The sequence below is a fragment of the Lates calcarifer genome, linkage group LG16_LG22 (assembly GCF_001640805.2).
Source record: "Lates calcarifer isolate ASB-BC8 linkage group LG16_LG22, TLL_Latcal_v3, whole genome shotgun sequence".
Lineage (NCBI taxonomy): Eukaryota > Metazoa > Chordata > Actinopteri > Centropomidae > Lates > Lates calcarifer.
The window spans coordinates 25124351-25136224 of NC_066848.1; the positions used below are offsets into that span (position 1 = coordinate 25124351).

The window sequence follows — 11874 nt, forward strand, 5'->3', positions numbered from 1 at the left end:
AGAGGTGTGGTGTTTTTGATGGTGGAACCAGTGAAGCTTTCCTGGTGCATACTCGGCTACCACCGGGCTCACCTAGGACCTTTAGCGGCAGTTCAATGGTGATCGTCCACAAATAAATAAATAGAATACATTAAAAATGTGTGAATGTCAGTGGAAAAAGTTCATTATGAACCTTGGAAGCAAACAAACAAACAAAAAAAGAGCTTTCAGAGCTTTCAACCACTCTTCACCATTGGACTAATTATTAAGACAGTGAGATGCTGTTGAAAACTCTAAAGTGGACCTGTTTTTTTGTCAATTTTTTTGAATTAATACAGTGTATTAGTAGTGTATTGTAGTGTAATTTTTTTTATGTTAATCTAGTACATTACATATTCTGATGAGATTGGTTCGTTCCATAATAATGGTTGTCAAAAAGAGAGAGCGATCTAAAATGCTTTATAACTAACGGCACTAACTTCGAATCAAATTAAGTTTCCACGACACAGAGCTGATACTTAAATGACAGATCATTCATCATTTTCACTAGAAGAACACTGTCCTTTACCTCTTTTAACTGATCATTTCAGTTCTTGTGTATTTTTAGAATATTAACTAAATAATAACTTAAAAACAGAAAAGGTAGTTATCAGCCCTGAGCGGTGTCTGCTGCCCCTTCCTTGAGCTAGAACAACCTCCACCAATTAAAAACCTGGGGCTGCCTGCCTCACAGGCAAAATCCAGGGCAAAAAAGCACTGATGCTCCTAAAGCTTGTTGGTGTTTGTTCACGGTAGTAGTTGAAGGCTAGTCAGGTGAGCATATTGATATTTCTGTCAGCTCCTCTCTTCTGTCATCTGAATTCGATTTTAGTGAAACTGTACATGTGGACAAAAATAAGATTTTTAAAAAGTGGCATTTCATTCCCTCTGAAAATTACACCTTTGCCTGTGTCACATATCTTCTCTTCCTACAAATAACTAAACAATTTAGAGCTGATACAAATAATCAATAAATTAATTAGTTGACTGACATAAAATTGACAGGAACTATTTTGATAATGAGTTAATCAAGGTTATTTTCTAATTAAAAGTGCCAGTCATTCTCAGATTCCAGATTCTCCAGTGTGAGTTTTTTCTGCTTTTTTGTAGATCTTTGCAAAATTCATCTTTGGGTTTTGGAGGGTTGGTAAGAAAAAACAAGATATTTGAAGACGTCACCTTGGACTTTAGGAAATCGGGACAGGCAGTTTTCTCTGTTTTCTGACATTTTATAGACCGCACATTTAATAAACAATCAAATATTTGGCAAATGAATTGATATTCAATGAAATCAATTTAAAACTTATTGTAATCCTGTAATTGCCTTTCAAAATCTCTCACTCCAGTTTATAAACCTGCTATTCTAACAAGTTTGACTTTTAAACATGAGCTTTACCACTGTAATCAGAAGATGAATGGCGATAACATCAGCAGAGCATGTTACCAAAAATAGTGTAAAAAATTTTTAGGAGCATACATATCAGGTCAGTGTGTATAAGAGGTATAACAGTCATGAAATTTATCATAACTTGATTCATAGGAACATGTATGAAAGAAAAATGAAAAACACACTTTGTCTGTATCCATATACATAATATATATGCACATTTGTACCACACGTTTCACAAATTTCAAGATATTTCACAACAACAGCACCAAAGAGCTTTTGATTGATTCCTCAACCCCTCAACAAATACATTCATTCATTATTTTCCAGATACTAATAATCTATTAATTACAGAAGTGAATAATTTACAATAAAATAACAATTTTAAGGTACTTTTCTCATCTCCAGTAGTTTTATACTACAATTATTCCATTCAGTCTTCACATGCATCAGTCTGCCTAAATCTTTTATGAACGCTGTGGATTCTGAAAATTTCACACAGGAAGGAAAGGTTACTATATTCTTAATGACTGAAAAACCTGTTACCTTGTAGTGTTCAACAAAGCAAGCAGCTTACTAATGCTAAAAAGCCTTTCTTAGGGCTCCCTTTCCCAGCAACTCATTCCTGCGTTTAGCTCCTGCATGGAATAGAAACTGTACACCGAAACTCTGAGAACTCACAGTGGTATTAAAATCACAGGCGAAAAAAGTCAGGTACTGCATCTTGAAGAAGAAAATGCCACAAAGTGAAGACTTCTGCTGTAAAAATGTTAAAATCCTCACCAAACCATAGAGAAAACAACACTGAACAATTCAAAACAAACCATCATACTGTCTGACAACATCTTCTCTGGATTATGTTTTGGTCCGGTCCAAACTTAATACAAACAGATGTACAAAATCTTTTTGTAAGATCAATTTTTGCAAGGCATCTGCATAAGCAATTGCATTCATGCGGATAATGCACTGGGTTTCACACTGACACTGGCTTTGCAGTGACCTTCGAACAGAGGCACTTTTTTTTTCTTCCCCAATTCTGTGTTAAAAATTTGCCTCGCTTGTTCATTCATAATGCTGCATTTTAAAATTTAAACGTTGGGATTTGGTGAACGGATCTCACCAAAACTGTTGCTGCTGGTGTCTGACGACTCTCTTTCTCTTCATCTACTCACTGTGGTGACATGCGTCTACCCAACACAATCAAATAATAAAACGAAATTCAAAAAGGTGCCATCACTTTACACTTTCTGTCACCAATCCTATACTTCCTGGTATACACTATGTACCACGGTAGAGCTTTTGTGGTATGAAGCAGCCATATTGTCTGGGCCCCTGTCTATAATGTTATTTTTGATGAACAAATAGGACTAAAGATTTGTTAATCAGAAACCTGAAAGATCCCTCAGTAATCACCTCAGAGTGTCTCTCTCTAACAAAGTCCTGTGTGAATATTTTGTGCAAAATCTTTCCACCACCACCCTGTCTTTGTTAGATGAGCTTGTACAGTCTTTGTTTTCTTCCTCATACAAGACGCCAGATGTGCAACTGGAATACATGAACTGCTACAGAACTTGACACAGACAGATGAAAGAGACTGAGCAAAACAAAGAAAGACAGGGAAAGCCAAGAAAACAACAAAAACATGTCCAGAGGAAACAGGAATCCATCTGTGTAAAAACAAAGCATCATTCCAGAATTTTCTTGTCCATGGATTCTTTGCCATTGGTCCGCGAGTAAGGCTCAAATGCTGAAGAGCTCAGGTAGCGGGCAGAAAGTTCCTGCAGGTTACCAGCTAGTGAGCCGGCCATGGACAGGGGGTTGGAGGAGATGCGGGTGGCGACGCCACTGAGTAAGGAGGGCATGGGGAAGCTGAAGAGGCTGTGAGCCGCAGGTGAGCTCTGCAGACTCGCCACTGTCCCTGAGCTGGTGACTGTGGGTAGAGGAGGGCTGCCACCCGCCGTGCCAGTGCTGCCGCCACCACTGCTGCTGCTGCTATTGCTGCCATTGCTGGCCATGGCCATGGAGGGAGGGCGCAGGGCAGAGCCCAGAGTGCCACTGCTGCAGTGGGGTAGGAGGCCTGGCAGGCCTGGAGGTGTCAGCAGCCGCCCCTGCTCCAGCAGTCTGAGGACGCTGCAGGTCGCTGCCGTTTCTGAAACCACTGAACGCAGCTCAGAGTCTTTCCCCTGGTCTTTCTTCTGCTTAGTGCGCCGGTTCTGGAACCAGACCTTCACCTGGAACACAGATGAGAGAAAGACCCTTTACTATAATACATAATAATAATGTATGATAAATAGGTCATATATCACAAATGGAAAATATTTAAATAAAACCTTTTCTATTTTTAATGGCATAGCAGTAAGAAAACTGGCCTGCAGTTATTCACTTTCATTAATACTAGCTGTAAAAACTGTGATTATAGTGCAGCAATAATCTGATAATCTCTGTACTTGGAGATAATTGCACCATGAACTATACAACTGATTGATTTTACCCAGAGCTTTTGTTTGCACAGCAAAAGGTGCAAAGCGCTTGTTCATTCCCAACCCAACTGCCACATGCAGACTTTCACTAATGTGGTGTAGCTGTGTATGCAGGGATGCTTACACACACACTCACACACAAATGTGGTCCAACATGTAACTGGCATGACGGAGAGAGCTCACTGTGATACACTGTAAACAAGTCAGATGTAGACCACTGCTGAACTTTCTCTGCCTCTCACACTGCAGAGGCTTCAAGCAACAGTCAGCTCCCATGTAGTTCTGTCTTTGAAAACCTAGACAGAACTGCCTACAGGAAAACAGATAAAATCATTTTATTGTTTATAGGTTTTACTGAATCTTTTTGATTATTGTGATGATGATGCCATAATTATGGTGTGATGATGATTTATTTAAAGCTGAAATTATCAGTTGAGATTGACAAAAAAAAATTTACTTGCTAATGTTTTGATAATGGTTTGATTGTTGAATTCTATTATGAAGGAAAAAATCCAAACATTCACTTGAATCTAATGTGAGGATTTATTAGACTGAATATATTTGGATAGATAAGTTTTTTTTTTTTTTTTAATTGGAGAAAATACTCATTATATAGATGTCTCCTTAACTTCTGGGAGTTTTTGAAAATTATTTTCTAATTTTCTGACATTTTTTAGACTAAATGATTATTTAATAGTAGAGCTAGCTGACATATTAACTAATCATGTAAGTAAGCATTAATCACAGCCCGTATTATATTTATACAGTGTATCATCCAAACCCGACTAACACATTTACATAAAGTTTGTTCCACTGGTCCTGTAAATTTCCACACCTACAAATTCAAAATGGCCGCCATTAACTCTGACTTCAGTGACCTGCATCAGCATCAGGGGGTTCCCTGGCCCCCGCCTCCAGCATTGCACAGAACCTCAGACAGAAACTGAAAAATCCTAAATTTGATGGTGGTCTTATTGAAAATTAAAGAGGCTGCAACAAGCATAATGACAACATCTCATTGATTATTCTTGTAGTTTCTGAAAATGTGAAGATTTTTAAATATCCATTTAATTGGAATAATATATATATTATCACAACCAAAAAGTCCAGCTACCCCATTTGTTTAAAAAATTTTGCAAAATGTTTGCAGTTAATATAGTGTCAAAATAAAGAGAATTACTGATTAAACTGTAGCAAACTGTAGCTCCTATCTTGCAATTTAATGTATTCAATCAAGTCATTCATCTTGGCTAAACAGCTCCATTTAAATCTTTTGACATATCCGTTGTGCAGTTCCGCATATTCCTCTTAATTGAATAAATGTTGAAACTGAAGCAAATACATGGTTTTCTATGTATTGTACCTGTGAGTCTCCTGTAATCACACCTGATTGTTTTCATATGGAACAAAATGTGCACATACCAATCAGCAGCAAGCCTCCAGCTCAGTCCTGCTGGTAGTCCAATCACATTTGAATATTTTTTTTCCTTCTTCAGTAGGTGGTTTAACTCCTCAGTGGCTGTTAACAACCATTTCACATCAAGAGAAAGAAACCCTACCGCTCAGTCCAATATTTTCTGTTTGCAACTTGAAGAAGGAACCTCTTGTTCATTTTAGAAGTCACACGAGGTGAAGCTGGTAGTTCAAAGATTAGGTGCACACACAGCGAATGAATGTCATTCTTTACTGTAACAGTCTGTGAGTGCCAGGGAACAAAATGTTAATTTCACCACGTTGTCATTAAAAGGCATTTCATCAGGACAAAATCCTGAAGCCTTTGTCTTGCCCAAATAGGGAGCAAAGGTTGCTTTCTATATTACTCTTATGTGAGCAAAATAACAGCTTCAGACAATTAACTTGGTTTTGAATTTATGTCAAAAAAAAAGAGAGAGAAAAGCAGCAATTATGTTGACCAAGTGAAAAACAAAAATATTAAAACATTTAAAATATAGAAAGTTGAAGCAAATAAGTAAAACTTCCATAGCTGTTTCTAAAAGGAACAATATGTTTGTTCAGATTAAAGACTGACTTCTCACAGACCTCCACTCAGGGTCAGCTGCACTGAAAGCCACAACACATTAACACCAAAGACCAAGCTGATGGCACAGTTAGCCGTTTTGCACAATTAAAAAAAAATAAATAAATAGATGAATGAAGCTTGAGCTGAAAATACAGCAAAGCTGCGGTGCAGACAGCCGGGGTTCCCTTGAGTCCAAATCACAGGGTGACTGGGTGACCGCTGCTCTGGAATCTGGTGTCAAACGCAGTTCAGCCACAGCGGACACAGCATGACCCACTGCTGACCCCACACGTATGATGTGAGGAGGAAGTCTGCACTTTTTTCCAGTGGCAGCTTTCATCTAACACTCCATGAGCTTTATCGACATTTATCTACATTAAATAAATCAGGAAGGCTAATTGATTATATTTTTTAATGTAAAGGGAGACACAAAATTAGGTATCTTTCTGTGGGAAATCCATAAATGTGCTCTCTATGATCTAAATGTAAACCAAAGAATCAGCCCAGCACTCACACACACTGAATCACTCCTAAATGAACTGTCTGTGAATACAACCCCCAGCACAAACTCATTGTTAATGGTTATCGGTGCCATTAAATGGTTTTGGGTTTTTTTATGTATATATTTTTAAATATGAGCAGCTGTGAAATACAAAACTCTTACTACCACTTTATGGTAGTATATGGACAACATAAACAGTTTTGTCTGAATCAGAACGAATTATTGATTTGTGTCAGGGCTTACAAATGAAATGAAATGACTCTGACCATACAGGTGAATTCACCGTCCTCTGTGACAAAGCAAATGGTCCTAATAGATTCTAACGTAATAATCTGAAGATCAACATAGCTGGTAGTCAGTAGACAGACAGCATAAGAGATTTCACTAAATCAGTTAAAAGGATTCATTACATCTTTTGCACAGTAGGTTTTCCTGTTTACACAGAATAAATTCATATTAGTTTTTAATCTAGTGGGTACAAGTATGATGCATACATACCTGAGTTTCAGAAAGATTGAGCTGGCGGGCCAGTTCAGTCCGTTCCCTCCCAACCACATACTGGCACCTCTGAAACTCCATCTCTAATCGGTATAGCTGCTCTGCTGTGAAGGATGTGCGGGTTCTCTTGGGCCGGTCTAAATCCAAACCCTTCGGCAGAATAATCTCCCGGATAGAGCCTTTAGCATCTGCAACAATAAACACTTTGAATGAATAATGTTGTGGCAAAGAGTCTAACCAAGGTATAATTATATTACAGATAAATAAAATGTTTTCCTAGCTATAGAGTGGTTTTACATGGCCATTTACCTGAAACATTATTATTATCATTATTATCATTGTTCCGGGGCCACAGATGTGGAGGTACTGAGAATTTATAATGATGAGTCAAATTCTGGTTTTTATTTGCTAAATTTGAGTATATGTGGAATAAATGTAACATGATGTACTTAGTGACAAATATTGTTTGTTTAAGTTATACATCACATTGATGAGCTGACAACAGCCTACGCTTGAAATGCTTATATCAGAAAATATCAGCCTAGATTAAATTTTAAAATGTTGTTATTCTGTTATGTGGTACAAATTCAAATAAGATATATAAAGATACAGTTATATGTTTACCACTGCTGACTGTGTGTATACCTAATAAGTGAAGATTACATTAAAATGACTGAAACATGATGCGCTTCCATTTCAGTTCACTCATGTAATCCATAATCTGTTACCACAAAAGAGAATCTACAACAATGCGTGCTGTCATCAAAAGTAATGTAATCCAATTTCTGCTTAACAGGTATGTGCTGAATTTATAAAAATAGAATTACATTTACCTCTCAGACTCTATTAAATAAAAGTGGTTGCAGTGCCGTAGGACATTCATTTACAATAATTTTATTACCAGCAAAAAGCAAACAATAAAATATATTACATGATTGTCCAAGTTTTTCTTTTAATTAAAAATTTCAATAGGAAATGTTTGTCTATATTTTAGGAAGTGAAGTGAAGCTTCTCTAATTAATCCTCTTTTCTTTTTCTTTTTTTTTTTTTTTAGCAAAGTTATATTTAGTTTGTTTTCATACACTCTCAGTGTTGGGCCAACACTGCATGAAGGAAATCACATTGTGTATTTGACCTGACAGTTATACACACAGTTCCACATATGGTTTATTGACATAAAATATCTTCAAACAAATTCCCAGTTTCCCTGTTTTTTCTGTGTTTAAATATTCACCATTTGAATATGTATCAGTCTGAAAGTGTTTAGCAGTACATTCAGTATAAACCCCTATAAACATTTTCCTTTCAATACATGACCCATTACACATTTACATTTAACCTGGGAAATGTATGTCAAATTTTCATTTTAATAATTAACATTAAATAGTTTGAATAAAGTAAACATGAATTATTATGTAAGTATGAAATCTGAGAAAAGATTTATCTCGTCACAGTGTTTATAAAAAGTTGAAAGACAAAAAAAAAAAGGAAAAGAAAAAAAGACTATGGTCAGGCAGAAAGATTGGTCCTAAAAATAAAGATACATTTTTCTATAATAGCCAATTAAATAATTTTCATCACAAATAATTGAGGTATTTTACTCAAACTGAAAACAAATATATTAACAAACAATCAAACAAACAAGAAAACTCAGAGGTATCTTTTTTTAAAATGTACTCCATAAATGTAAATTAAATAAACTGTCATTGTAACTGATTTTTTTTAAGGGGATATTTTGCTATTGACTTTCATTTTATTAAGTAAAATTCTAATAATGAAAAAAAGATGAAGGTTAATTGACCTCTTTCTCTCTCTCTCTTTCTCTATGTATCAACAACTGTTGTCTGTTATTACAAAGGCCTTATTTTACAGTTTTGTTGTGAAGATACTTTCTTATTATCCTGAGGTTAAAATACATATGAATCTACTAGCAGTTTAGATTGTGTTTCCGCAGATGAATTTGTATAATCTCTGTAGTAGGAAGCTCCAGGTTGCTGAGAACAAACAAACAAAGGAACAACAGCAAAAAAATCCCAAAAAACAAAAAACAAGCCTTACCTCGGACAAGTATTCTCCGACAGTAGTCTGGGTCCCCTGTGCTCCCTCTGTTCTTCTCGCAGTTGTCTAGAGTCCCAGAGGGGGAAAAGGAGTCCTGCTGCTCCTTCAGGAAGCTTTTGGACAAGCTGCCCTGGGAGTCCTTGCCATCCTTCCCCTCCTTTAGTCCATTCTTCAGCACCATCCCTTCCGTCTCTTGGTTGTACCTGACCTCCATTCTCAGTTTATCCTCTTGGACCTGCGCTTCGTCTTTTTTTCCCTTTGTCAGGTGAAAAAAAAAAGGATATTACGGAGAGCACGGCACACCAGATGGTCTGGACAGTGTGGGTTTTAGTTTCAAAACAGCACCTTTCAGCAGGGCAGAGTCAGCTATCTAATGTTTGGTGAAATACTTCCGTCGCCAGACCAAGAAGCCCTATTAGCACTGACCAAACTCCCTTTGCCCAATGATCATGGACTTCTCCGTGAAACTCAGCAGTAATTCAGTGCCCCCCTTTCCTCGTTACATAGACATCAGGCTGATAGAGGATCTTCAAATAATCAGAGCCATGGATGCGCACTCGCTGTTTCAATTGATTACGGTAATTTTGCTGCCTCCACATTTGCGTAACCTCATGAATACACTAAATTGTTTGGGGAAATAGATCAGGTCTTGATAGAGGGGTTTGCTCGTCCCGTCCCCCTCCGTTTGCCTGCTCTCAGCCCAGGGAATCAAGACAAATGATTGGTCTTGTCTCGCAACCAAGCCTCCCTGAACCCCACATGAACGCACACAATCACAGGGGTACGACTCTTCCAGCCCTGAAAAAAGTTCCCGGGTGCTTCATTCTTCCATCCGCAGGACACGGCCAGGCATTTTTTCCCCAGACTTTTCACAGTGCACCTGATTGTCGCAGCATGTCACCGAACTTTGATCCCGTTTTTCCCTTTGGCTCTCGCGCCAATCAACGGAATTCTGCAATGTGCAGATCTCGCCGCTATGCTATTGTAGGCAAGAGACACTGGGAGAGAGCCAGAGAGGGAGAGAGAGAGAGGTAGGTGATAAAAACAGCATAACAAACAAATCCATGTCAATCAAAATGTATGAAGGCAATGACGAGCCAGCCAGTTTCAGCACTGGAACACCACGGGCTCTACTCTCACAGGAATGATGTTAAAGTTTCCTATGTCGTCCTGTGCTCATTCAGAAGGCTATGCAGCGAGGTCCTGGCCACTAACACCACATCCTTCAGTATTAAAATGATGTTACCCCAGAGGTCGTCTTCAGCTCTCATAATCTTAACCTATACATTTGAAAAAGACAAAATAGGAGAACAAAACTTGTCAATAGTGCTTAGACTGCCTACTCTCTCTCTCTCACATGCATACCCCTGGAATGGCCCCTACCTCTCTCCACCACTCGCCTTCCAGCCCACTACCCACCCACCCAACCACCAACTCTTAGCTATTTTCATTGTCAGTGCAACAATATCTCTGAACACAGCAGTGGCCAGTAATCCAATAAGACCATTGATTAGGCCACAATGATTCAATTCAAACTAGTGGCCTAGTGCAAGGAACATTCTCTGGCTTTTCTTGTCACCTTAGCTGGCCAGAAGCCCTCTTCAGGCTGCCCCCCTCCTTGAGTACCATTCATGCCTTTATGGGAAACAGAGAGGAAAAGGAGTGAAAGATGGCAATTATCTAATTGGACTATTAACAAACAATTCTGTGAGTGTGGCTGCCCGGCAGCAGTCTTGGGGTGGGTTTAAGGGCTGCATGTTGGACTAACTTTATTCACTGAGTGTTTGGGGGGCTGCTGCTTAGAGCGGGGCAGGATCTATTGTTTGAGAGAGGTAAAGAGGAGGCTAAAAAGGGAGCGACTAAAGGAGACCTGGCCTTCTCAAGCTGTGGTGCAGAGCCTCAGCCTGGGAAATAGACAGAGGATGCAGCATCTTGGCCTCTCAGTGACACACAATGGCTGAGGAGGAGAAAAGACTGATGTGTGTCTACATCCCCAAAAAATATCACACACTCAGTGTACAAAGAACAGTGCGTGTATGCTGCATATCAGCGTAAAATCTCATTTACAACAGAGAGCTTTTTACAGTGGTAAATTACCAACAATGTGTTTCAAATGATTTGAATCAAATAATTTCTTTTCTTCAGCTGGAAGGTCAGTAAATTTTAAAAATACATTTCCATTCTATTAGCTATGTAAATGAGTCACACCATCACTTACACTGCAAATCTCTTGGAAAATATGAATTGTATACAAATTTATATTTCAGGCTTCACAAATAGGATAGTGTACATGTGGAGAGGGAAAATCAGTTGAGTTTTCACTCAAAAGATAAAGACTTCCTATAGTAGGCACCACTTATCAGCTGCAGACTCATAACAAAAGAATTCCAAAATGATCCAATAGGCTTGTATCACATCAGAAATCTTTACAGTGCTGTAAAGACCGCCTCCCAATTTTGACGCTGTTTGAAATATATGAAGCAGGAAAACATTATATTTGTTGACTAACACCATAAGCAGCCGTTACACTGAGCAGGGCGGTGTGCTGAAGTGTTTGCCTGTGATGTCACCGGACAGACTGAATATGAAAGCTGCAGCATATTCAGGCAACAAGCTGCCACACTGACCTTGTTCATTCTGTTTACTTAAAATCGCTGTCTTTGGGAGAAACTACGACTTAAGAAAAATCTATTATTTTAAATTTAAGTGACTTATTTGAACATATTGGTAGCTATTTTCAAGTTAACTGCTTCGTCTAACACAATGTATTTCTAAATTCTCCTGTAGTTAGACGTAGTCAGTAGTATCAAGGATCAAGACATATCACTCCCCACTGTATATTCATTATTTTATATTGCGCTTGATATTTCCTCCACCAATTTCATTATTGCCATAAAAGGAATGTTGAAAA

At 38.2% G+C, this 11874-nt stretch overlaps 1 protein-coding gene across 1 annotated transcript; it reads right to left on the reverse strand.

The window, feature by feature from the left end:
• Positions 1–1240: 1240 nt before the first annotated feature.
• vax1 (ventral anterior homeobox 1) lies at positions 1241–10547 on the reverse strand. Its single transcript, XM_051076780.1, has 3 exons — positions 8964–10547; positions 6906–7093; positions 1241–3636 (listed from the first exon to the last, which is right to left on the reverse strand). The coding sequence occupies exons 1-3, from the start codon at positions 9175–9177 to the stop codon at positions 3091–3093; spliced, it is 948 nt and encodes a 315-aa protein (XP_050932737.1). The 5' UTR covers positions 9178–10547; the 3' UTR covers positions 1241–3090.
• Between the last annotated feature and the right edge of the window lie 1327 nt (positions 10548–11874).